The sequence below is a fragment of the Ischnura elegans genome, chromosome 8 (assembly GCF_921293095.1).
Source record: "Ischnura elegans chromosome 8, ioIscEleg1.1, whole genome shotgun sequence".
Classification (NCBI taxonomy): Eukaryota; Metazoa; Arthropoda; class Insecta; order Odonata; family Coenagrionidae; genus Ischnura; species Ischnura elegans.
The window spans coordinates 36646029-36673860 of record NC_060253.1 but is presented as its reverse complement, the minus strand read 5'-3'; the positions used below and the strand labels follow the sequence as shown (position 1 = coordinate 36673860).

Genomic DNA, 27832 nt, shown 5'->3' with positions numbered 1-27832 from the left:
ACCATTAATCGATTACGGCGGTATTTCGCCCATCTCTATATTCAACTGTCGGATGAGCGCTCTACCGATTCGATCGATAGATTTTTCTTCCTCATAGGAAAATCTACTAGAATTGGTAGAATATCAATAGCGTATTGCTTGGTTTCGCTGATGGTAGGACCTGCCCGCCTTTGTGACGGTGCAGGATTCCTCGTCCCTTCCTTCCTTCCCCCTCCTTTCCCTGGAGGCGTCGTCGGGCTCTCATCGCGGCGATGCCTCCAATCCTTTATTCCTTGGTAAAGAGTTCTCGGGATCGCCACCGGGTCAGGAACTCAATATCTGCCAACGTTTCGATGTCCGACTCGGTCATCGTCCTCAGGGCTGTGTCTGTCCTCCCCCTCTCGAGAGGCACGGGCGTATAAGTCTCAGACTTGGTTCCCGGTCCTCGAGTTGTATCCCCGCGGGGCCCGCCCTGGGACCCCCGGACCCACTGTCGGATGAGCGCTCTCTTTGAGCGTTGTGTGTGGACCAACACTTGAATACTACTGTCGGCGTCAAAATAATGTGCCGCTGTATTTTGCAAAGTTCACAATTTTGCAACACTTCTTAATTTATTTGCAATTTTTCTATGACCCGAAAATACATGATTTATATGTAGTATAGATAATATGTATGGGCATTAAAAAAATACCTCTGAGCGAGCGAATGCTGCGTTGCCACGTCTTGCGCGCGTAACTTTGCTTCCCGGTAACCGCCACTGGCCCGGCGCGGCCCCTTTCGGCAACATGGCATTAATAGAATTTATTTTCATTCATAAATATCAATATTTTTTAATTAATATGGATCATAGAAAAATAATTTAAGAAGTTCCTGTCAATTTTATTTTTTATTTCGGGGTAAACTGTAGGACTAGATAATTTTTTAACATTTTCGTTATTTCAAAACAAAATATGCGTTCTAAAAATACGCAAAAGCCATTTTACTATTCTACATTAATCTTTGCAACGTATTGTGGGAGATGAATGTTATAGACGTAGTAGTTTTCCATAGGATGAGTTACAAAGTTCATGAAGTTGACAAAACGGCTAATTTTATGGTGCACGAAGTCACTTATTGTACTGGTGTGTCTACATTGTATTTTTTCATGAAACAAAAATAAATCGGAATAAGAAATATAAAAAAAGACGTATTACTCATCATCTCGGCATGCGCACAAGCCCAGATATAAATTTGCAAAGTACAGCGGCACATCATTTAGAAGCCGTCAGTAGAACCATGTTGCGAGCGACAAATTTAATTGGACAGTGTGCCCAATCACTTTGGCTGCCGTGTCTATTGCAGTTGATATTGCATCCAACTTTCACTTATCCAATAAAAACTGGATGCCTCATCCAATCCTTTTTTTTGAGTTCTACGCTCTACGATAAATACAACTCAAACTTCTCTCACGTTTGGGACTTGTAGCCATGCATTTGCATGTGTACTCCCTTTACAAGGATACAGAAACTATTAAACGAATGAAATTTTTTTTAATTATGAAATTTTTGGGGGTCATGGCTCCTCTGACCATCTCTAAATCCGTCCCTGGGGTAGACTTCATTGGAGTTTCCATTCATTAACTCGTTCAGAGAATCGTGTATTGAGGGAAGGAATATCTCACAATGATAATAATTATTTATTTACTCCTACATCTTGTTTTTACATCTTAATACAAAAAAAGACAAGACAAGGAGATATAGGTGTTCTCCAAGGTCATACGGCCAGAATTGAGCCACCATCAAATAACAAAATTTATGCCAATAAAAACATAATAATGCAGTAAATGATTCATGAGTGTTTTAAATAAATAATATTAAAAAAATAACAAGGGAGTAAACAACGGTTCACTCAAGACCGATTCAAGAGACCAAGGAGTATCTGAGACTCAGTGAATCTCATGTGATCAACTCATCTGCGAAAGAGTTAAGGACGTTGATTTTTTTTGTCGTGAATTGCTCGAGAGTTATCTGGCGGATTGAAAAACGGGTGACTTAATTTTTCAAATTGACATAGTAGTAGACAGTAAAAAGAAAATGCAAAACAGCCCCATGAGGGTTGGACGTCTACAGTGGGCCCCACATAATTACCATGAACCACAATTCTATAGCGATGGACTGCGTAAAACTTAACGGGCGATAAAGACAGAACTTGCTTTTTGCAATGAAGAAACATGATCTTCCTTTTACTTCAAATAAGAAACTGATAATCAACTAAATATTATGGATACATTGCATCAACATGATAAACAAGGAGCTAGTAACATACCATTCAGATGTGAAAATGTCTAGGGATTATAAAAACCAACGAATTATTTCATTTTTTCGTCTTTAAGTGTTCACTGAGCCTCATTTTATTTCCCCAAAAACACCTGTTCTCCGAAATTAGACTCGCAGAATTACCTGATTTTCTTTGGACCAATCGTCGCGATTATTTAAAGAAAATTCTTTTTGTAGCTAATATATTTGTTTTGTATCGTGTTTGAAACGACTGTCAACTATATTAAGCCATCATTCACCACAGGTTAAGCAAAGCAAAGTTTGCAGTGGACTTCTGACGCTCGTGGTCGAACGTCGTCGCCTCCTGTGGTGCCTTAGTTATATTTCGCTACTGATATAATCCTGGTTGTAGTTGCACAGTTTCTTTTATAGATTTTTTGATTCTAAATTTTATATTCCTAAATACAACCTAAAAATGGTACCAAAACGTCTAAACACCCTGCTTAATCAAATTTAAAGCTCGCAAGGTATCACTGACTGTCCCGAAACGCACACTCTAGAATTAGCATCAGCTACGATCAGCTATCTTGTGATGATGATTTAACCCAGTTATCCTCTCGACCAGTCTAATTTAATACTTCCATATTGTACTCAGAGACTATAAAACATCCGTGCAATTGGCTGGTCTGGGCGAATGTGAATTATCACTTCAAGTGTTGGCTGTTTTGAGTGATTTTTTGATGATTTAGGATTGTGCCCTCTCTGTTGTTCGTAGGTACTCGGTAATATCAGTTGCTACCTTAAAATATCCGGCTGTTGTGATTACTTACTTGTAACACATTTGGACAGTCTTCATAGCAAGGAACCTTTGAACCATCCCCTGGTTGGCTGCTAGCGAAGTCATCCACATGAAGGACAATCCGAAGATAACGTTCCAGAATGTGTGCCGAACTGTTGGGTCCGGATCCAAGCTACGGAAGTGCAATTAATTGTTGAAGAACGTTAATATTATGTTTCACCGGTTTATTTGCTGTCGATGACTTCGGGCAGGTTATATAATGTCTATTTAAAATCAAAGGAGTTTAACTTGTAAATTAAGTATGAAAACTGAAATAGTTGACTTCAGTCGTAAAATATCACTAATTTTACTAACAATTCATAGGGACTTATTTGCTAAATTGTAACTTCCAAACATCTTCAAGTTAAGGTTGCGGCTGTATCATGCTGATATTAGCTTTTACCAGTGCGTGTAAAATCGACTCTTGGAAGCTGATTGATTCAATTGGGATAAACGGCGTAGTTCGCACCTAAAAGACAAGAATATTATTTCATCTATTTGTGCAACATCTGTTCATAATTATTTTCGCAATTTTCGGACGTAGGGACACATTTTTTTGCTCTTCCATATTTTGATCTGATAAAAACGCACAAGTTATGAAAAAATAGAAAAAAAAATGTAAATTTTATATCAATGGTATTGGTGTGATTAGTTCGAAAGTTAATTAATTGTTATTTGAGAGCATACAATTTTGAAACTTATATGTTTATTTTTACGAGGCATAGAATCAAATGCTATATAAATTTCTTGACGGTAATGTTTACAAAATTTGAGAAATTTGAAAATATTAAAAAGCTGGCATGATTTAAGAAGGGCTGCAGTAACCAAACCTACGTTTGAAATGCTAATGCAAGTATCGCTGGTATGTGGTTCTATGTATGGCATGTATCAAAAGTGGTGAAGGAATTTTAATTTTAGTGTAATTTTAGCCACTTCTGGGTTATACAAGCCAAAACATTTGTCTCAAATGGAGTTAAATAATCACGTTTATGGTAAAAGTTCGATGCATAATAAAAAAACATAGCTAATCGATTTGTGCGGTGAATACAAAAACGGACATTAAAATTGTGTTCGCAATTGCGCTTAAAAATGATCCTTTTTAAAATACACGTTATTCCACTTTTCGCTTCTGTGTGTATTGACATCGGTGTAATCGTATTGTATTGATACCCCCCACTAATCGGGCCAAGGAATCTGGAGTCCCTCCTTCACCAATATACAAATAGATGATCCTCGAACCGGTCACTAGATTAGTCACCCACCGCGCATTGAAATTGGTTACCAGAAGTTGCCACTCAAGTGCTGATAGCAGTGTTCCGAGATTCACGGATAAACAAGATATAATAATAAATTCGTTTATTTCGTGGGCCTTGTGGCCCATGAGAAAATTGTTGTACAACTTTAACACGTTCAGCATGACATTACATTCATAAAAGAAAAGAAAAAATGAAAATAAATACAAAAGATTCACTCGTTGCAGACCGCCGTAAACTTACAGACAATTCGGCAAAACAATAATAACGAAAGGAAAAATATCATACTGCGATATAACTGACTAATTATTTCAAGAAATTAAGGCGACAATTTATTATGACAATAGCGTCACACAAACAATATTTTTTAAAAAATAAATGACAGATATACGTAGTGATGCTGGTCAAAATTTGTATAAGTATTGATAAAAATAATCAAATTCATTATTTTCAATTCTATTTCTGGCCAATATAACTGCTCTTTTGCAAATATCGAGAATACAGTGAATCCTCTGTTCGCGGACACCTCTGACTTAAGGATATTTCCCCAGCACAAAGGTATGTGTCTGAAAAAGGATAGAACCTCTAATATATACGAACTGTCCTACTTCCGGGCACGGATAGTTTTGTGGCACAATTTTACTCTTTTACGCACACATTCACCATGGTTTTTCTGAGCGATTTATCACAAATTGAGCTTTTTTTGATAAAAGGATTTATTCACCTGGCTTTAATTCCTACTGTATAATACTTACGCGGTAGTATTAAGCGTAAAAATGAGGTTTTCTTTAGGTTAACTCCAAGTTACGGATACATTTTCGCGGACCGTTAGTGTCCGTAAATGAGGGGTTTCACTGTAATGGATCGCTGTGCACTTAAAACCTCGATGCGGACATTTTTGAAAACATTGTAAATGCGAAGCAACATATCGACCATAGGATCGTAAATCATTGTTATTCGGGACGGATTAGGACCTTCTATTTGTAATCCCCTTTTTCTCCTCTTTCTGACACTCACTTGAAGAACTCGATTCGACCACTTTCTTCGTTCTTCTGCCAGACTGCACTGGGGCCACCAACAGACACCGTTCCTGCAATGGCGACCACAGCCATGGAACCAATCATGGCCACCGTCTGGATAGCATCCGTCCAGACGACAGCTTTCATTCCTCCCTGTGAAGAAAACATGCTTAGCGATCACAGCTATCAGTGAGTGAACTTCTGTGTCTAGAATAACCGTTCAACTTGAATGGTCTTAAATCGTGGGACTGGGTGAATTGAGAATGTAAAAGGCGGTGTTTAAGAACTCGATTTTCGAAGTTACCGTAGTAGAACCCTTTTCCGTAGTTGAGCCTAAAGAAGAAATGCTATAGAGAACGATTGTCTTTTAGCGATGAGTACAAAATTCTAATTTGATAACGATTTACATTTCTAGGTTCGGCAGATACGTTAAATAAAGAGAGATTTTCGAATAGGTATAGGATTTCCCGAATAGTAAAGGACTATTGCTATAACAGTTTTTGCTTTTTGGTAACGAAACTTAAATCGACTTCTTGAACTTAGCACCTTTAACTTTAGAAGCTGGCATCAAACGTGGGCCAAGTTTATAATGCATACGGCGATACATTGCTATAAGTGAAGGTCACTGTCCTCCAAGTGAAAACAACCACGCACTGTGGGAAAAACAACTAAAAGTGTCTGTCAAAATTCTGTTCCTCCTCAAGGTGTTCACAGGTTTTACTGTTAATTCATAGCCTCGAATTATTTTCAGATTTGACTCCTTAGAGGTTTTTGTAATCTGTATTTTTTCAAATTTTTTTCTAAGGTTTTTTTTTGGGGAAATAAAAACAATGATTCCGTCTTTGCGATGTATATATTGCTATCTAAAAAATGATTACCTCAAAAATAAATTTGCGTTTTGCTGATACCAAAGGCTTTACTTTAATGATCCTGGTGAGTTATTCGGTATTAGTATTTAAATGCGCAAACCCTAAGCCATGAAGGCCTTTGATAATGTTTTATTTAATATTATTATTACCGAGGTATAGTAGTAAAAATGCAGTCATGATAATAGCAGCCAGAGGCAACCGACACATTAATCATGCTTTTGCGTGGAATGTGATATTTGAAGCTGTATTCTATGAAAAGCTTACCAGGCTGGTGTAGAAGATGCACACTAGGCACACCACTGGCGTTATCAGGTGGAGACTCACTCCAGTCACTGTGGGAAGAGAGAAAGTAACATCAAGCATCTCCTCGTTGGAACACACTTTTTAAATGAAAATTGGAATTAATGATAGGAATGGATGGACTTCTTCGCTTTTCTAAAATAAAGAAACATCAGTAAAAGTAGTGCGAAAAATACTAATTCTCAATTTTATATTATGATAATCTGATCCTCTGAAGTAGCTACCTGCCTTTGAAGACTTTTTTGAGACCCTATCAACGGAATCCCAAGGAATTCATGCAGCAGCTTGTGCAGCCATTCTTCTATAATTTCTCGTCTAAACTGCTGGAGAGACATCATGCGGGCGCCTCGACTTCGTGTTTTATTCCACAGTATAAAGGCATTAACAATGCAAGTCCCAAAAAGAGCATCATCCACTACCTTACTGTTTTTCGATGGGTGCAGTGATAAGATGAAAGGGTGTCAATTCCACCCCTTATTTAATTGTACTCAATCACCATCTTTGGCTTATTAACCACTTCTATTTCGATTTCTTTCCCCGTTGGGATTATCTATGATGTGAAGATGGTGGAGATCATCAATACGTCGCGCTGAATTTTCCATTTCATTATCGTTGCTACACTTCTTAAGTTTTCCATAGCATTGAAATGCCTTTCTTTAATTTATCAGACGTTATTTCTTTTGGGAGACCTTCCCTATTTTTCCTAATGGTTCCAACAAAATGAGTCTTCTCTCCAAAAGCCTGGGATAAATCACCTCACTTGTAAAGTATCTAAACATTACAGCAAGAGTTATTAGTAAGTGAATAGAAAAAATCGAATAGGGAATTATACCTGTATAAGAAGAGGGAAGATTATCTGACTCTGTTTCAGGCAAGGCAGATCCACCATCCTCGTGAGAACCGATAATTTTATCCAGGAAGCTTTCCTCCTGGGCCAACATGTCATAGCCATATTCTTCGATCTGGAGAAGGCTTGTGACCGAGTCTGGCGCCAGAAGATTCTGAATACGTTACACTAAGAGGAAATCTTTCAATTTTTATCAAAACATTTTTGGCAGACCGTGTTTTTAGAGTAAGGCTAGGTATCACATATCCGGTTTTTATACACAAAATAATGGGGTACCGCAAGGCTCTGTACTTAGCGTCACGCTCTTCGCTATTGCGATAAATGACGTTACTGAGTGCGTCAGAACACCAGTGATGGGCTCCTTATTCGTGGGCGACTTGGCCATTTTCTGTCCATCGTCCACAATTACCAGTGCCGCACGGGTCATCCAGCTGACCCTTAATAGACTTGGTGAATGGTCGAATCGAAGTGGATTTCGTTTTTCCGTTGAAAAAACGAAATGTGTCCATTTCCATCGTAAGCGGGCACATGTTCCTCCACCAGAACTTCGCCTGAGCGGCCGAATTCTACCTTATACGGATTCAGCCCGCTTTCTGGGTTTGATTTATGACCGCCGCCTTAATTGGCTTGAGCACATTCTATTTTTTTTAAACAAATGTTTGAAAGTTTTAAATATCCTGCGATATCTATGTAATTACTCGCGGGGCGCCGATCGCTCCACGATGCTTTTATTGTATAGAGCATTGGTGCGCCCGAAATTAGACTGGATGTTTTGTCTACTCCTCTGCCCGTGGGAGTTATTTGAGACCTTAGAACACGGTTCAAAATGCGGGGCTTCGATTGGCAACTGGAGCTTTCAAGACTTCTCCGGTCTTGAGTGTATACTCAGATTCTGGGGAGCCCCCGTTGACTGCACGCCGAAACATCCTCATGTGCAACTATGTTGCTAAAATTTAACAATGAGAGGGCACCCTAGTTTTAATATTATTTTTAACCCACGCTTTATTAATATTTTTAACAGGCGGCCAGGGACACAACTAGACCCTTGAGCATTGCATTTACTAATTTTATCTTGGACAGCGAGTTTATACTCCCATAGGTGGTACCCCATAGGGAATTCGGAAAATCCACCTTGGCAGGTTCCATTTCCACAAGTCAGCTTTGTCCTCCACAAAAATCAAAAATCTTTGACAACTGCCGCGGAATACCAGCATAGCTTCAAGGAAATAATGCACCGCCATCCCGAATTCATCCCTCTTTACACGGACGGATCGAAGTAGGAGCGTGCGTGCGGGTGTGCTGTGGTCTCGTCACACCTTGGAACCCTCAAGGCCAAGCTTAGTCCGCTATGTAGCGGCTACACGGCAGAACTGTTCGCCATAAAGATGGCTCTGGGTGAAATTAGGTGTAGTAACGCGACCTTTGTGGTCTGCAGCGACTCCATGAGCGCCCTACAGGCCATTTCCAGTTTTTTTCCTTGTCACCCAATCGTCCAGGAAATTCAAAATAAACTACTATCCCGTGATCGGAAAGGAGTGAGGATCCGTTTTTTGTGGGTCCCTGGACATGTGGGTATTGCTGGAAATGAGAGGGCCGACTCGGCCGCGAAGGGAGCCATCGAGGACGACGTTGCTGCCTCTGTGCTGGTACCATACGATGATTTGAAGGCGACCCAGAAAAAAGTAACCTTAGAAAAGTGGAAAGAGACTTGGCGCTCTCTAACCGGGAATAAACTACGCGCAATCAAGCCGGTAGTCTCAGCGTGGCCCACGTCTGTCAGGAGGAATCGCAGGGAGGAGGTCGCAATCACGCGACTGAGAATTGGGCACTGCGCTCTCACCCACTCGCACCTCTTCACTGAAGAGAGAATTCCACCCCTATGTGATGATTGCGACTCTCCCATTACTGTGAGACATCTCCTGACTGTGTGTGAGAAATACCGTTCTATGGGCCATCGGCTGAACATCGGGGGAGACCTAGGGCACATCCTAGGAGACGACCCTGATAGTATCAGCCGAGTCATTTAGTTTTTAATAGAGACTGGGCTAATTAATAGTGTTTAAATTCTAACCTGTTTATCATCTGACTACCCCTTTAATTTTTATGAATGTTTAAATACCTTTTAATGTATATTTTAAAATTTTGATTTTATAGAGTTGTCGGTGGTGCAAATGACCCAAGTTGTCGAGGCACCGTAACACAAAATACTACTACTTATCTGACTCTGATGACGCATACGACTCCTCAGAACACACTTAATCAGCGGTTTCTCCATCAGAAAATCCTTTAAGGTCATTGGTGGAGGCCGCATTGCCAGAATGAAACATATACTCGATTTCTTCTTCGTTAAAACGTTTCTTTCCCCCAATAATACGTGACTGAGTACACATGATATATTCACTAAACTGGTTATCACTTCCGTATCTAAGGCACAGACGCAGCGAATAATTTTGGTATACTGATTCGCTCCTCACTCGGTTAGGTCTAAGCGATAGCTAAATAACAGGAGGGATAAAAGCTCTGGAAGTGTGATTTTAAACATTGTGTAGGTACTGACAGAAGCTATAAAAGTTGTAGAAATGTTATTTGAAACATTGTGTAGGTATATAATACCTCAGCACTTCCACTTGAAACATTGAATGATATAGCCATTGAAATATGCAACTCCCAAAAAAAACGGGAAACCGAAGGCGAAAAAAAATGAATTCGAGCTGAAATGTGTTACCAATAGCCTCCCCTCATAGAAGAAAACTTTGTCTCATCAGGGCATTAGGAAATGAAGCCTAAATTTCAAGTTCTGTGTATCATCTCTGATGATTCAATGAAAACCCTACTTTGACGCCAATAGGCGTCTCACTAGTTGTGTTCAGCAGCAATACGAGTTAGTGAGACGCCAAGACGCCATATGGCGGCTCACTAACTCGTACTTGAAGTTATGTGAGACGCCCTACGGCGGCGCGTGGCAGGGAACGTGCTAAAGAAACCCTTGTTCTGCCGTTGAAGTCTCCGAATAATTTTGGTGCGTAATTTCGATATGGGCGGGTTTTTGCAATACCGTCACTAGGTACAGAGAAAAAGTGGCATATCGTATGTATCTAACATCTATATTGTATTCAAATTATTAATCGTATTCGATGTAAGTTTTGGAGCCAGAGTCATACAAGTGGCGGAATGTACTCAAATGATCATCACAATGTCCGCCATTTTTGTATTTTGGGGGATTTTCTACGGAATTGCCAACGCATCGTTTTCCGCCGCGTCCATGGAAATCATCATCACTACTTTTTCTCCGGAAGTGGTCGGGAATTTGCATAGGTGAGTGCGTCAGTCAAGTAAGGGGATTTATAAGTGACTTATAGAAGTAATATATAGACATGGAAACTTCGCATGCCTACTTTTCCACGAGTTAAGTTCATTTAGTTTATTAGGACAAAGTTAAATTATTCCTCTGTATTATCGTGTATTAGTTTGAGGCATGCCTTAATGGAGCAATCCGCAAGTGGACGATAAGTGCGGGATCCCCGCTGAGGAATTTGACTTTTGCTACAGCTAATGATGCGTGGTGACATCACTTTAATTTACCTTGACTGAAAGCCAAAGCTGGCAAGTAAATTACTATAGGGATGTACAGGATCTGTAAGCCAAAAGAAAGTTTAGATTAGGAAAGTGGACCTGGTGTTAAATGTGACGGTTACTAACTAACTATGGCTGTGTTATGATTAAATTTTAGTGGTGCCTCTTATCAGAAGATACTCACGTGGCTGATGATGAAGAGCATAGATCCTAAAATTCGAACCTTTTGGCTGAACCTGATGGCCAAGTACTGCGGTAGAGAGAGAAATAAAAATATCAGGCAATTAAGTAAAAATCACGAAACATGTTGGAAGGAAAGTATTGGCGTATATGGTTTATTGAAAGATAAAAATGCCATTATGTGAAATTATACGAGAAAGAAATGTCATTGCGGCTGCTTCATTGAATGAGTCAACATTGTACTAGCTACTATGGTTGTTAGGTGACGTCAATTTAGCCTCTAGTTCCTCTACGACGAAAAATGTGAAAATATTGTTTCAAAATAACTCTTGATCAGTGAAGAGGTCCGTATTCTTTACTCATTGAGTTGTATTAATGTGCGCTTGGCATTTCTCTTTTGAAGAAGGACAGAATATTGTTAGAGATGCCAATTTTCTCGAAGAAATATTGAATTGTTCATAAAATTTATATTCAAGATATACTTAGTTCATAGAGTATCATTTGTGATTAATTAAGATGAATTCATATTTTAATAACATTTCTGACGATATTGCTACTCAGGTCGATGAAGCAAAAAATAAATAATCAAAAAATTGCTCACACTAAGAGTGCTATCTACGTAAAAAAAAAAAGACTTAACTTACTGATGATAATGCAATCATATAGACTTGCAAATAATACATTAGATGCTACTCATAGAGATATATGGCTAAGAGGCGTGACCGTTGACAACCGCAGAGAAGTAAAAAAATGGAAGAATGCCAAATGTGGTGCAACATAATAATGATGTAGGTAAAACGGATGAACTGAGTGAGTAATGAGGAGGTGCTCAGAAGAGTGGGAGAAAAGTGAAATCTCATAAAAACTCCTAGAAGGAGACTTAATAAGTCACATCATGAGATATGATGGGCGAATGCAGACATTTGATAGAGGACAAGGGGACGGGAAGAAATGCCAAGGATTGCCGTAATAATAAAGCCGAATGAGTTAGGTCGGACAAGTGAAGAAGCAAATTAATTAGAAAAGGCTAGCTGATATCAGCGGAGAGCTGCGTCAAACCGATGTTCAGATCCTTGATTTGTGATGATTGTATCGTCCCAGTGCTTGCACCTAAATGTGTTGGCAATGGTACACCCTTAGCCCGCGTGTTTTGGACAGCCCAGGAGAAATAGGCACTGCGTCTCACTCACCTCGTATGACGTGGTGACTTGCAGCTTGTGGATGACCGGCATGAAGAAGGCTCCCGTGACCGCGGTGCTGATTGCGAGGCCGAGAATGCTGGGCCAGAACTGTGTGCCGTAAGTGTAGACCTCGGCAGGCATTCCTAGCAATGTGATACCGGACACCCAGCTAGTCAAACAGATGGATACGAGGAAAGACATGAGTCTACAATCTGATTGCTCTTGAAAGTGATGATTGTTGACCATCTTCAATCATTTATTTAATGTGTATCTTCACAATTCCCTGCTAGCCACCCTAAAAGTGTTTGGCAGCGAAGCAGTTTTCACTAATATGAAGCATGCAATGCCATTAGCATGCTTTTATATATTTAAAAGTACTTGATCGGCATCAAGGGAAAGAGAAAAATTAAAGTCTTATGCGTGCAGATGGCACAAGCTTCCACTAAGCAACTTTTGGACCTTAGCTCAGCTGCACTTACATCGAAAGCGAATACGTTTTAACGGCTAGTTATTAAAGTAGACATCCATGCAGGTTTTTTATCATACTGGGGGTCACCGTGAAGAATTCACCGCGAGGTTTCACTGAAATTAAGTATGCAATGCCGTAAGTATGCTCTTCATCGGTATCAAGGGAAAAAAATTAAATAGATTGCACTCAGGTACGCAGTGGTTATTAGATTCGACTAAGGAGAGTTGACATTACTTCCTTTTGACCTTACCTCCGATGCTCTTATATCGAAAGCTAAGATTTTCTCACGGGTTGTAATTAAATTAAGGTCATCCATGTAGTCTTAGTATTATACTAGGGGTCGCCGCGAAGTATTACAAGAGAAACGTATTAAAGATAATAAAATGGAGGAAAAGAAGACAAATATTAAGTCGTTATTGCTAGTTCAGAGATTTATTTCACGAATTTCGCTACTGAAATAAAGGAGCAACTCATTCCCTCTCTGCAACTTGGTCCCCACGGGTGCTCTCACCATCTTTTTTAATTGTTAACCCTCTTACCTAATGTGTAATTATTTCCCACTTAACTTGCGTGTCTATTTTATATCCGCTATGAACATTTAGAAATGCATAGACTTAATAACTAAGTGAAAGTCTTGATGGAGCTGTTGCGTCAGAAAATTTTGTGACTAAAAGCCTGATGATTCTCATAACGAAAACCAATCAAGAGTGTGGTTATTGTATTGGGTGAAATTAAATATTTTATTCCTCCGCAAAAATATGATAACCGTCAGGTTAATCTTTCATGCATGTTATTGGGCGAGAAATGGTCAAATGATACTTTCTTTCATTCATTGTGAATGGTTAGATCACTCCACGAATACTTAAACCGGTTAATGCACACATCGTCATGGAATAATTTTCATATCCATTAAGTCCCAAAAACTAGTTTTCTTTACTCTCTAGAAATATGGTTTTGCCTTCTGTAACAATTCCATCAATACCGGTGCATGAATTTATTCATGCCGCAATTATCCAATGCTTAGAGTGATTTTTATGTGATCAATGTGATATATTTAGTAGCTTTATTTGTAATTAGTGTGCACCAATAATTTTCACGCACCAAAAAAATGTCATCCTAAGGTATCATGGAAGGGTCATCCTCACCTGGCGATGAGCGACAAGGTGACGGGGATGAGGCCCATGTTCTTGCCTCCCATCAAGTACTCCTGCGTCGAGTTCTGCTTCTGCTTGGCGAAGAAGGCGAAGTAGATGCCGATGAGAGCCGAGGCGACCAGCATCAGCGAGAAGAGGAAGTAGTCGAGCCATGAGAAGCCCACGACGCTACGAAGGACGGAGGGGGACGCTGTAGTCCAAGAAACATCCTCTGCCGAAGACGACGACATTTTGTACGATCCGAAGTGAAGATTTTGGCTGTTGGAGGTGGACAAAGGAGTTGTTCAGAGTGAAGAAGATCACTGACGACTCATTGGCACATGCTGTTGCGAGTAGGAAAACTTGATCAGCCTTTTGTTCTTTCTAATTAAATGCCTCAATCCCTCACGATTTTTATCTAGATGATATCCAGGTTTAATTACCTCTTTCGCACTTGCCTTAGTTGTAGTTACTGATGTTTTTCTGTGCTATTCGTTGAGACCACTTTTGCGAACCAGAGGAATTATGGATAAAATTACGTGGCTGCTGCAGTGCGAAAGGAGGAAGATTCGAGACCAAAGATCACTGGCTCCTCATTGCATTTTCAATAATTCTGTTATGTGTGTGGTAAAATTCGATCGATCTGTTTCTCTACGGAAGCCAGTCCATAACTTGATCCTTTACGTGGCTGGTCCTGATAATGTCCATGCGTTCGGTGGGTATCCCTTTCAATGCTCTCTCGGTATTACCTAGGAAATAGCCGAAGATTGCTTTTGTGAACTAGGGTGACGTAACGTATGGAATAGAGTGGTGGAAAAATGGTGGGCTGCTCTTCTGCGCCGTCGACGTATCTTGCTGAACGCACCTTGAAAAGGAAGATAAAGCACCATAATTCAGCTGTCGTTGACAGCATCTGAGAAGTCAAGAGGGGAAAAATTTTAAAATTGGTGCCACAGAAGAATGGTGACGGTAAAAGAACGACCGCGTGGGCAATGAGGAAGTGGATGTGGGAGCAGGAGAAAAGAGAAGTCACCTCAGCACCTTAAAAAGAGCACGGGAAAATTTCATCGGCAACGCCATGAGGTATGAATACAATCCTCGAAGGACGGCATGAACGGCAGAGTAAATTTCGAATGAAATACTTGCTGTAAGCATTGAAGAATGTTGAAAAGAAGGCAAGAGAAAATAAGCTGATGGGAGAGTTTCGTCAAACTAGGTTTGGTGGCGTATGATGATTGGAATTTAGCTGTCTCGATATTTCATTCGATAAATATGGAGCTGACTTTATTCATTTATTGCGGCTATCTCTTGAAGTGTTTAAGTCAATTTTCGGAGAGGAATCAATATTAGTTGAAATCGTTCTACCTGATTTGGTGCAACCTACGGACTTCTATTGGGGACGGACTGTTATGTTAACTATTTATCATTTTACTTGCCTTCGACTTGTGAGTTGTAATTAGAGTGCGGTCACTTTTTTAAAGGGTTGTTTCCATGTTATCCATAATTTGCCTTGAGATAGGAATTATCCGAAATCTAACATAACCATTGATAATTTATGGAAAGGCCGTTTCCTTCAGATATGTCGTTTTTCGTACATTTTCCGATTACGAATCCGGAGTCAAAGTTGAAGAATAATCCCTCTGGATTGGGGACTAAACTGCTGCCATTCAAAGTGAACGTGAATCTTTTCTCGAGTTTATCCGTAAATTAATCGACTAAGATAGTGTACCGTGCAAACGGTTGTGGTAGTCGTATGTTGCCAGGATAATGTGAGAAGAAGACCCCGGGGATTTCTCTGTCCCACTGCCGATATTTATCGGTAAACCTTGTACTAATTTTCTCAGAGATCGATAGAAATCGATAAAGAAAGAAAAACAACTATACTATTCTGCCTTAAAACTGAGGAGTCAAGACAAGAGCATATTTTGTATCATTCATATGGTAAACTATTTAGGAAGGAATATATTCATCACAAAACGTTAATATTGCCGTATCTTGACTGACTTTTCTATCAATTTTCAATGACTGCATGTTAAAGAAATATGTCGATAATGATTAGGATTCGCGGAGCTATAATTTTTTAACTTGGCTGTTAATTCACTGGGAGTTGGCTGACACTTGAAAGAGGGCTACTATGCTGGTACTTCGGTGAGAAAATGTAAACTTACTACTCTATGCCTAGTATACTTACTTAGTATTTCGGAGTGGCTCGAACCCTTCCTTAGTTAGAATCTTAGACCACCAGCTCCTCGATTAGCAGACCTATTCTGTAACAGATAGCGGCTCCGCTATCACGACGAAGATGCTATTTCTGGCGCAATATTTCGCCCCCCCCCCCCCGATTCACTATCTCAAAATAGCGGCCCCTAAGCGGAATTTGGGGTCGCTTTATAGCATCGACAATAACGCCAGCATTTGACTTGCGTTATTCCGATAGCGGCCCCCTACCAGGGCATTTTTAATGCGCGGATCGTCGCACTCAATTGTTTCAATCAAACAATTGAGTGCGAAGATCGTCGGTTCCACACATCGCGCGAAATTTATTTTAGAGAAGGGCGAGATAGATTGTGAAAGATACAAATATGGCCCGTCGATTAGTGTGGTTACAGATCGCTCGTGAAATATATTTAAGGGAAAGGCGATTTCTTCGCTTGGAGAGGAGAATGATCAGGGATCACTCCAATCCCTTTGAGGTCAGAGAAGAGGACTTCACTCGATATTTTCGCGTAAGTAAGGAGATTGCGAGTTACTTGTGTCAGCAATTGCATCCGGAGCTGTCAAGAAGACGTCGTAGTGGTTTAAGAACACACACGCAAGTAAACGAAAAGATTTTAAATCTACTTGAAGATAGAATTTATAAGTTCATTTTCATTAGAAAATATTAACAATTTTTTAGATGTGGGTTAACCAAACTGTGAACTTCGATTGTCATGCAATATGTTCAGCAAAGATTTTAAATTCATTTGTGTAGGTATTAGTCGCCTTGCGATTTCTGGCGGAAGGATCGTACCAAAGAGGGGTTGGGCAGGACTTTTTAATGGCAGTGAGCCAGCCCACTGTGAGCAGGTGTGTCACCAAAGTGACTTCCAGTATCTGCGACCGCCTACACCAGTGGATTAAATTTCCCCAAACAGACAATGAAATGGCGGCGGTACAAGAAAGGTACAGGTATCCCCCGCTTAACACGGTAGATACGTTCCGAAAAAGTGCCGTGTTAAGCGAATTCGTGCTAAGCGAATTATTAAAAGCCATTAGAAATTCCGTACATAATTTATCGGTGATACTAACGTCGAATAACAAAATTGGGCCTAGAAAAGCTCGTTTGGCTAGTTTTATATAAGTTTATTTGCCTAATAACAACATTAGTTATAATTACAAAATTCTAAATGCAATAATATTGTTATTATTTCAATTTTCCGAAATTATGTTAATAAACTGCAAGTCCACGCTACTCATTGAAGTTAGGGTAGTGAATCGCTGACTGCTTAGCACAGCATGTATTTCACGTTGGTGGAATCACAAATTGGACGAATTAACCTGAAATAAAGCATACAGTTTATTAAAGACGAAACAGAGATGCTAACGTAGAGGCAGAAACGGCCAAAAATGGGTAATTTAAATAGATCGAAGAAGAAAACAAAGGAAATGCGATTGGCGCTATTTATTCTGGCAAAGACTGTAGAACGGACGAAAGTACAAGGACAATTTAACCGCAAAGAAACTTTGCACTTAGAAAAGTAATGGCCTGACAATACGTAGAGAATGATATAGATACCTGAGAACTTATGACAGGAAACTCGCGGGAATAGTGATTACTGCCTGGATGCATTGGATGACGAGGGGGCGTCCTCAGCTAGGTTTTCGGATGCATTAAATCTGGAACGTCCAGCCAGGTCTGGTCCAGCTTTTTTGAAGAAAGCATCCAATGAAAGTTGCTTGGCTTTGCAGCTATTTTCCTTGTAAATCTGCCTGTAACACCCAATTGCAGCATTTACTTCGCGATTTACTTTTGAACTGCGGATTTCATCTGGGTCACCATCTTCGAAAATTTGAAGTGCTTCTTCTATAAGGCAGAATGCCCTTGCTATTTCCTTGTTTTTTAAAGTTCGAACAGCTGCCTCTGGCTCTTCAGACATTTCGTCGCTGCAAGACCCTCCATGAGTTTCTTCCTCCCGGTCGTGAATAAACTCTTCATCGCTTAACTCGTGTTGTGCATTTAGCAGATCTTCAACCTCTTCTTCGTTCACTTCCTCGAAGCCAACTTTCCTGGAGAAACTAAGGATATCGGATTTCAAGAGGGAAACATTTTCGCCGACATCAAATCCCTTGAAATGTACACAATCTGGCCATAAATTTTTCCACACGCCATTCATACAGGTTAATGGTACAGCTGCCCAAGCCTCGGCGATAATGTCAATAGCATGCTTTATATTGAATTTACGCCAAAAATCTTTCACTGATTGTCTATCACCACCATCGGTTTCTTCGATCAATTTTGAGAAGGTTCTTCGGACATAGTGTGCCTTAAATCTGGCGATTACGCCTTGGTCCATGGGTTGGATAATGGACGTAGTGTTAGGGGGTAAGAACACAACTTTGATGTGCTCAGATAAATCAACAATATGAGGTGGGTGCCCAGGAGCATTATCAAGAACCAATAAAATTTTGAACTCCAAATTGTTTTTTGCGCAGTAAGCCTTAGTTTCCTTGTGCAGATGGTTTTTAAAATACTCTATAAATAAACCACTTGTAACCCAGGCTTTTGTATTGGAGCGCCAAATCACTGGTAGAAGCTCTTTCGAATATTTTCGCAAAGCTCTGGGGTTTTCAGAGCGATACACTAATAATGGTTTTAACTTCAAATCACCATCTGCATTTCCGCCTAGCACAAGAGTGCAACGGTCTTTGGCAGCTTTAAACCCAGAAGCAACTTTTTCATCCTGAGAGATAAATGTTCTGGATGGCATTCTTTTCCAAAATAAACCTGTTTCATCGATGTTTATCACTTGTTTTGGACTATAGCCACCATCTTCTTTAATTTTTGCCAGCACTGCAACGAAATCTTCTGCCGCAACTTTGTCTGCCGCTGCAGCCTCCCCAGTAATTTTCAAATTATGAAAATTGTAGCGCTTCCTGAACCGGTCGAACCATCCTGAACTAGCAATAAATGGCTGCACACATTCTTTGTCCTTGCTTATATTCTTATATATATTTAATGCTTTTTCTTTGATGACTAGCGTACTCACTGAGATGCTGCTCTGATTTTGCCTCTCGATCCAGAGTGACAGCGACTTCTCCATTTTTTCCGTGGTTTCAGACCGCGTTCGATTTACTTTTGCAGCGCTTACACTCGTTGCACATTTAAAGCTACTTTTAATTCTCCCCGCGTTGGAACAAATTGTCCTAACAGTAGCTTCGTGTAGATCCACGGCACGCCCAATGTCCGCGATGCGCTCTCCACGTTCGAAACGTTCTACTATTGCCATCTTCGCTTCCAATGCAATAGTCTTTCTCCTTCTTTTCCTTGGCCCATCACTCGTGGCAGATATTACACGTTTTGCACTCATGTCCGGAAGTTTAGAATTGGTTTTTATGCGGTAAAACCACTGACAGGCGAGCACTCGGGATTTGAGGAGAAACCATGATGCGCCGTAAAGACGTCACTAGTGGGAACTATCTATCCAACTCGCGGGGTAAATTGATACAATTTACTTCTCTGTATCATTTCAGCACGAGGTTTTTGAGACATCAAAATGCTCGCATTCGCTGAGCTAAATGGATACCGCGGATGCCTTTTTTTCTTCTACGAAATGGAAACTTAGTATAATTTCACGTAATCCTGTGATACCGATACGGTGGAGGCCGACAGTATAACCCATTACGATGTTTAGATATTGATGTCGTGGTCTGGGCTCAACAAAAAAGAATAAAATGTGTAACATGAAGTTGTTTTTCATTTCGCAATGGATTTTTTCTCAGATTACAGGCATTTGAATAGCTTTTTCCGTCGGCACTGCAAAAAATTTGATGTCACACTCGCGCACTCGGCGATCAACTCAAATGATGATATGATTTTATGAGGGCCAATGTATTTATTATAATTCTTAAAGTGGATGACGTAGGATATTTCTTCCCGTTTTATCCTTACTTAGTTACTCAAAAAAGTAGGCTTTGGTGTATTATACGCATCTGAAGTTAAATTAAGCGGGAACTTAGGTCAACTTCAGTAAAAGTGATTTTTGAGGACCAATCGTGTTATAGCGAATATCGTGTTAAGCGAATTCGTGTTAAGCGAATTCGTGTTAAGCGGGGGATACCTGTATTGTACATTCATTATGATGCATTGAAAAAATGACTCTCTCCACTTTTATTAACTCTCCAGTTATTTCGTTTTCAGATTTAGAGCTAATGCTGGATTTCCCGGAATAGTTGGGTTAATTGACTGCACCCATATCTCCATCGTCACTCCTGCCATTCATGCAGAAGGATATAGGAACAGAAAAGGCTACTTCTCTCTTAATACACAGATGGTGAGAAATTCACATTGATTTCATTATATTTCCTTAACAAACATTGTTTCATTGCTCTTCGAAGGAATTTTAAGTAATTGGATTAATATAAATTTAAAGTAATTCTCTTTGAAAAATTCCAGACGTGTGATGATAGAATGGTAATAACTAATGTGGTCACATACCCTGGGTCCGTACACGACCAATTTATATGGAACTTCTGCCAATTAAAGAACATAATGAGAAACACTGATGGAGGATATTTTTTGCTAGGTGGGTTTAATAGTGATCAACATACACGTGTTTTCCCAACTATCATAATAATCAATCAGCTAAGTAAAGTTCCAATTACTGATGATTTTATATTTTACCATCTGCAGGAGATTCTGGGTATGCATTGGAGCCATGGTTGATCACTCCACTGCCCCAAGCTGAGGAGGGAACTCCGGCATACAGATTCACCATGGCCCACTGCCATACAAGGAATAAAATAGAAAGGGTATTCGGAATTTTAAAAGCAAGGTGGAGATGCCCATTAAAAGACCGAACTTTGCACTACACCCCAGAGAAGGCATCCAAGATTATTGTTTGTTGTGCAATACTGCACAACATAATGATGCACCATCGGTATGATAGTTATGACTATTCTTCTGAGTAGTTTCAATTAAAATATTGAAATGGTATTGAAGTATTGATGCTGCATAATTAGAAATCCTACTACAGCATGCACACATCTATATTCTAGTCACATGTAGTATTGCATCATGCGGCGTTAAATTATAACTGTTTTGGATTCCAGAATTCCACTGCCAGAAAATGAAGTCTATGAAGATTTACAAGATAATGGCCAGAGGGGAGACATGTTTGGGGGAGATCAACTCACCATAGCAAGGAGGAGGCAGATGAATATCATCCAACGTTATTTCACCATATAATTTTAAATTTGAAAATTTTCATTCCATTACCTTTTAAGTGGCCTTTTTATACATATTATATAGTCCAACAAAGTCATTTTCTATATTTGGGCTCTCAACATTGAGCTTTTTTTCTGCTTCCCTTTGGAGTTCATGATTTATCGTTGTTAGAATAAACATTTAAACACATTTTTAAAACAAATTATTAGTTTATTGATAAAAAATTACAATATTTGTGACAATGTGCTTCTACTTTTTCTCCATCATATGAAATTAACTGGAATAACAAAAATTGTTTAATCAATGAAATTAACTTTTGGTACAATGAACGATTGACATAAAAATGAAATGAACTCTGCAATAAACATACACATTTAAGCTATACACTCTAGACTTCCTCCAAGGGAAACTCCATTACCTGTACACTCCCATGGCCTACCACTAACTGGCTTTGAGTACTTACTAAATCCTTCAGAGCGGATACTATTTCCGAATGCCTTCGTAAACGTTCACCCTCAAGCCTCAGGACCTCCTCAAACTCCCTTCGTTGCACTCTGTCCGCTTCATCCTTTTCCATTTCCTCTCCAGGTCAAGCAATGCTGCCTGTCCCTGGGTGAGAGTGGTGAGGCTATCAGAAATGGCCTACACAGGAGTTTAAGCAATAATTTTTATCAAAATTTGGCTGGGGAGTATCAACAACCATAGTGTTTCTAGACATAAGGCGTAGCTACCTGTAACACCTTAAGTTGGGAAGAGTCGGCACTGCGAAGATGGGCCTCAATATCCCCTAACTTTTTTTTATCTCTCTGGTGACTGCCTGTGAAAAAATATCACCATAGTTAAATTTTGATTGCAATTTTACATAAATTATATTTTCTAAAAGTAAAGAAGATAGTTTTCTTACGTTCATTACTTAATGTGGATGTACAAGGCAGTGCCTCTTCCAAATGATGCTGCAGCTGCTTTTCAGAAGTATTTTGCACAGTAACCTAAGAAAGAAAGGCTGTGGATAATGCTGGTTACAGCTAACATCTACTATTTATATAACGTACTATGCTCTTACCTCGTTAATCATATCCCCAATATCATCAGCAATGACGTCTATGTCAACATTAATCTGTTGGAAAAACATAAGTTCTGCTTTGTGATTGTCAAATGCAAACCAATAAAAATATGAAATTCATTTATATGGTACTAACTGTTTGTGGTGCATCATCCTCCAGGTTTGCACCAATATCCATCAAGGGGGTCTATGTCTGCTTGCCAATTATTGACAAAATAAGATTGTCAATATCACTTAATACAGGGGTGTGACCCTTAAAAAAAAACATATAAACCAGCATAAAAATACAAACGGAGAGAAATTATTATTTTAATTTTTCTTGGTTAAATAACTGTTGCTACATCATCAGCGTAATTTGTATAATTATAACCATAAATAATAATGGACTAAACCAAAGTGGTGGCATAAGTAACAGTTAACTAACCAAGAAATCTTATAATGGAATACCAAACAGTTAATAATTGAGTTAGTAATTAAATTGTTATTTTTTTCATAGTCATACACAATTCTGACCTCTTATTTCCCGTGGCCAGCCTATCTGCACATGCACGGGCATTCTTCTGCCTCGCCTTTCCACGCAGGTCCTTCCATGCCTAAATAATATCACGTAAGATCAATATTATTTCATATAAATGATTAAATTCAACAATGCGTGAGAGATCGTACCTTTTTCCATTGGTCGAGTGTTTTAAGCGGTCCGTGCAGCGCGAGAATATCAGCCTGCTCTTCCCAGAGCTTCTGATGGTCGGCTCTTCCCGTTGGCCCTTCAAACTTACCAAGGGCGAACTCTCGATGGTCGCTCATATAGTTGACTAATGTCGCAGTTTTCTTCTGCGTCATCTTAAATGCCCTTACTTTGTTGCTATAATTTTTCCCATATATCATTAATTATTGCAAATACATTCGTAGTTCAGCATAAATACCACATAATATTAATTCCGAAGTCAATATATAATGACTTACCTTTCCATTGTGCATCTCAACTTCAATTTGCCGCTAGATATTTATGTTTATGACTTTCGTCGTTTGTGTTGCCGCACAACCGTTTTCGATTGTAATTTGTCAACTTGGATTTGGATCAACAGGTAATATCATAATATCTAAAATTAGCTGTTAATACCAGCTTTTTAATGATATATTAATAAATAAAAATGAATTATAGTTATTATTCTCTCTAATAATTACGTTTTTATTGATAACTTTCTGAAACACACGGCTTGTATCATTTGCCCTACGATGTTTTTCATACCGACTACATATTTCTTCAGGGCGATATATTACGCCCTCAAAATCGGCGTAATATAACGCGATGCTATTTGCTGAATCAAAATCGATGCCATTTGAAAGAGGGAAATAGCGGCGGCGCAATAAAGCGCCCCCAAGATACAGAATAGGTAACAGTTAGGTAGGTAACAGTTGGGTGAGATCGACGTCGTTGCTAGGGGCAACGTGATACTGACGACGGAGGGTCATCAGCGAATATGTATCCGTGAAAGCACTTTTTATCACACTGTCGCAGTCTTCACCGTATCGCGTCCGAAACTGATGGTGATACGCGTCCATCACGGCGGTCGTGGTATCGGATATGTCTATTTTCATCAACAAATAAATTTAATATTAATTTTAAAATTAATATTTAAATACCTAAGCCCATGCCCATTTTTATCTACCTATCCTATCCTATCCTATGACTTTTTAAAATAGTTGGAGAATATTTCACACAAAAGTATACGCGTCCATTTCGTTGAAACAATTGAACAAACAACTTTTTCTACTTACATCTAGGTATATTTTATGCAAACATTATCATTCCAGTCAATATTTTGCGGAGATTAAACATAAAGCGATGCCACGAATTACTCACAATTTTTCTTCATGTAAATACCTCAGTGAGGTAAATATCGGCGCGCGCGTAGTTTCGTTCTTCGGATGTTATGTTTCATAAAATATGAACTATTTATATATACTGTGAATGTTCTGGCATTGCTAAGCTTTCAAAATAATTACATTGTTTCTCTAAATTGTGCTAAAATCACGAAAATTCTATGACGAGATACACTCGTCATTGAACGGTTTAGCATCGAAAATTCATGACGGGCCAGACTCATCATTACAGCGCAAGGGGTTAACCTGACGTTTTTCATGGAATTTTTGCTCTCGCGAAGAATAGTATTGAAAAGGTATGAGTTCTATGTATAATCTCGAATATAAATTTCTGTTAACAGGTTTAATTAAATGAATGAATGTCTCTCGGGTTCGAAACATTTCTGACTGCCTTAATTTTCTGAGCCGCGCGAAAACCAGAGAGAAGTTAATTCATTGTATTTGCCGCGAAAGTGTTAAATCGTATGTAACAAGTTCTGATTAAAGCTTATTTACCATAAAAATTGGATCGCTCCACCGTAACAAATACAGAGTAATGTTTTTCAAATTATCTTTATTATTAAAATATCTGACTATGATTGCAAATAAAAGTACTCTTATAGCTTTATTGCAATACTTTCAATTTGCGTTGAGACAAATGTCTGCTATTAAAATCAACCCCTGGATGAATCAAGGTCGAAAAGCTTGATAACTGCCTAAATGAACAATCATTAGTCATTTTTTACTTCATTCCAATGCTTATATCTTGCCGGTGTACACAGATGACTTTTGGTCTGATGCAATTGCGCTGAAGGTTTTTACGTATCATCATGGATTCTTCGAGTACAATGGAATCTACCGTGTAATGCTAATGCTGTGGACGTGCTTGTAATAAATATCGGTCATGGGTGGAACGAAGGTTAATGCCGCTCCTTAGTGATTTACTAGGGCACGCTTACTTTTTAAAACTGTAAAAGTGTCGATCAAGTCAATTGTCAAGTGTGAATTCATTTGGTTTGGTGTTGAAACTCTTCCAAGACGACGGCGGCGATAAATATGGAAGACAACTTCCTCTATTGCTATCTGCGAACTAGAATAGCGTTGGTGTTAGTGAGAGAAGGCACCGGAAACGAGTACACAGCGCGCGTATGGTACGGTTTCTTCATTTCCTGGCTGCACATGTCCTTGCCGATGATAGTATGACAGAAAATTAAACGTGTTCCTTCTGCGTAGTGGCAATACACAGTGGCGCCGACTCCATGGGGCCTGAGGGGGCCCGAGCCCCCTCAAAGATTCGTTTGGGGGGGGCGGAGCCCCCTCAATAATTCAAGAAAATAAGTAAGTTATATTATGCTCTGTGAAATCACAAAAATATATTGGTGATTTTTATTTCCCATGCTTGACGATAGTTACCTTTTAAAATAAATTCAACAATCAGTGTTGAAACGAATAATTATAAGTTTAAGCAGGTTAACTGAATCAAGTGTTGTGAATCATGGCAGTGTTTCGGTGCTGCGACACACTTTCAATTTAACCTCTTCCCGGGGCAAGACCTCCGATATGGGCCCCCCCAATATTTTTTACAAGTCGGCGCCCCTGGCAATACATTTGGGTTTTGTTATTTTTAATTATATGAGTGTTCTACGGTAAACTTCTTTTACCCCGTATGTCATGGGTTACCTGCTCCTGGATGTTATGACTGTGTTCTGTCATTCTATATTCACCCGAGGATCTTTGTCGTCGTAAAATTATAGATTTGGTTTTCATTCTGTTTTTCATTCATTCCTCCTGTTATTCGCCAAATTGCTACTTTTGTATCGACTATTATTGTTGCTAAAATTGTAAACCGACCGTATTTTTCTTAATGGATCGTAGGCAGAATCTATATATTTTCATGAGTGCCTTTGTTTGCTAAACCAGCCAGTGCAGGTAAATTATATAGCAGTTTGGTCTGATAAATATATTATGTATTTATCTTTTTGTATATTGCGTAGTGGAGCTTACCTATATAACGGACGCTTAGCCGTACGTTAGCATCTATTGCTTTTGTAATGATTTTATCGACGTGATCGAGATTTCAAATTTATGGAATCCCAGAGTCACCATAATGGTATGCAAGTGGCTATGACTGTTGTTGCTTGCATTTCAGCCTTTATAAAGACGTTTATTATGACAAGCCGAACATTCTAGAGACATGAGCCTCGCAAATTCTTCTGTTTCCTCGACGACTCGGGCAGTGGAGGAAAGGCAAATGGAGGCTAAGGCTCGAGCAGTATGCGGAAATGGAAAAAAGTAGCCCCAAACGCATATCTCCGTTGCCATTTGACGTGAAACCATGATTTTTTGTGCTAAAATCACAATTTTATGTTTGCTTTCGTGTAGGGCAGTCGGGGACTTACGCAAAACGTAATGGCGGGAACTGTTAAAACATTATTTTTAAAGTATCAGGATGGCAATCAACTATAATAGATTTCTTGATATAAAATCGATTGACTACTCCAATAGGAATTTAACATCTATAAGCATCGATAAATTAGAGTTTCTAAATTATTAAATACTTTTCTGTAACAATTTGAAACGCGGTATAGTTATTACATTTTACTAATAAAGTATTATTCATAAAAAATCACGCTTCGGATTAAAATATTTCACTGGAAAAATATTATTTTATATTTTAGTCTAATAAACATGTCTCAATCTGAAATGAATTTGCGATTGAAAATAGACTTGTGTCTCTGCAAGTTATCTTCTGACCTGTCGGCCCGTGGCGCTGAAGTGGGGAGGGAATATCAGCTATGCTCATTTATGATCAGTGGAGTTTTTGAATCCCCGAATATGAGCTGATGCTTGTCGGAGAAGGCTCTCGCCATCCTGGGTTAAGAATGTTCTGGGCGAGCTGATAGTCACCAATCTACTTACGAGTAATTTGTTGGTCACTGCTTGGCAGGCTAGGAAGGAATCTGTGGAAGAATACCTACTGTCGACGGAATTTTTGTTGGATTTTGAAGGAAATAAATCAGAATGTTTCACATGGTTTTATTGTCAGTTTCGATGCAATTTTATTTATTTTGCTTTTTTTACTATCATCGTCCCGAAAACAGCGCTTGTAAGGCCTTTACAACGGGGGAATCTAACGAATAACAACGTCGGGCGATCACAGACACCTATACCTCAGATATTGGCAACCTACCCAGGCGGAATTCGATCCCTCGACCTTTGGTTTGGCAGGGGAGGATTTTACCCCACTGCCACCGAGGTCGGCAATAGCGTCATTTTTTAGAGGTTATAAGACAGTTTGGAATAAAGAGTTTTTTTTTTAAGGGACAGTTCCGGTTAGCATGATATCAGTCATAAGGCAGGTTATTAAGAAGAGGTTTTGCAACTTATTTACAATATTATATATTAATTTTAAGTTTGCATTTAAATGCTGGACTGGCATTTTCGGAATTGTGAATCTAGGACACATCATTTTGACGTGACACATGGGGGTTATGAAAATGTGCATGAGATGGAAATAAATTTTGATTTATTTTTCTTAATATTCATTAAGTCTTGGTGGCGTTACGTGATGACATTTTTTCACCAAG

General features: G+C 39.2%; 2 protein-coding genes across 2 annotated transcripts in view; one reads left to right on the top strand and one right to left on the bottom strand.

Annotated features, from left to right (window-relative positions):
- The window catches only part of LOC124164392, a 78571-nt gene that overhangs the window by 13528 nt on the left and 37211 nt on the right, over nt 1-27832 (bottom strand). Inside the window, exons 16-26 of the mRNA XM_046541716.1 lie at nt 23049-23244; nt 22383-22436; nt 20777-20876; nt 17713-18238; nt 13909-14193; nt 12304-12463; nt 11118-11183; nt 10943-10994; nt 6478-6545; nt 5343-5497; nt 3065-3205 (exon numbers count right to left, since the gene is read on the bottom strand). Of these exons, the coding sequence (XP_046397672.1) occupies nt 3065-3205; nt 5343-5497; nt 6478-6545; nt 10943-10994; nt 11118-11183; nt 12304-12463; nt 13909-14193; nt 17713-18238; nt 20777-20876; nt 22383-22436; nt 23049-23244 (1803 nt within the window). The remainder of the gene's footprint in view (nt 1-3064; nt 3206-5342; nt 5498-6477; nt 6546-10942; nt 10995-11117; nt 11184-12303; nt 12464-13908; nt 14194-17712; nt 18239-20776; nt 20877-22382; nt 22437-23048; nt 23245-27832) is intronic.
- Nucleotides 14150-21473, top strand: LOC124163561 (putative nuclease HARBI1). The gene is made up of 6 exons (XM_046540548.1): nt 14150-14979; nt 16868-17058; nt 20294-20426; nt 20549-20678; nt 20786-21032; nt 21205-21473. The coding sequence occupies exons 2-6, from the start codon at nt 16934-16936 to the stop codon at nt 21338-21340; spliced, it is 771 nt and encodes a 256-aa protein (XP_046396504.1). The 5' UTR covers nt 14150-14979; nt 16868-16933; the 3' UTR covers nt 21341-21473.

Coding starts and splice junctions, on each gene's coding strand:
- LOC124163561 (XM_046540548.1), top strand. CDS start 16,934: ATGGCAGTGAGCCAGCCCACTGTGAGCAGGTGTGTCACCAAAGTGACT. Junction 17,059..20,293: donor ATGGCGGCGGTACAAGAAAG/GTACAGGTATCC, acceptor TTTCGTTTTCAG/ATTTAGAGCTAATGCTGGAT. Junction 20,427..20,548: donor TCTCTCTTAATACACAGATG/GTGAGAAATTCA, acceptor GAAAAATTCCAG/ACGTGTGATGATAGAATGGT.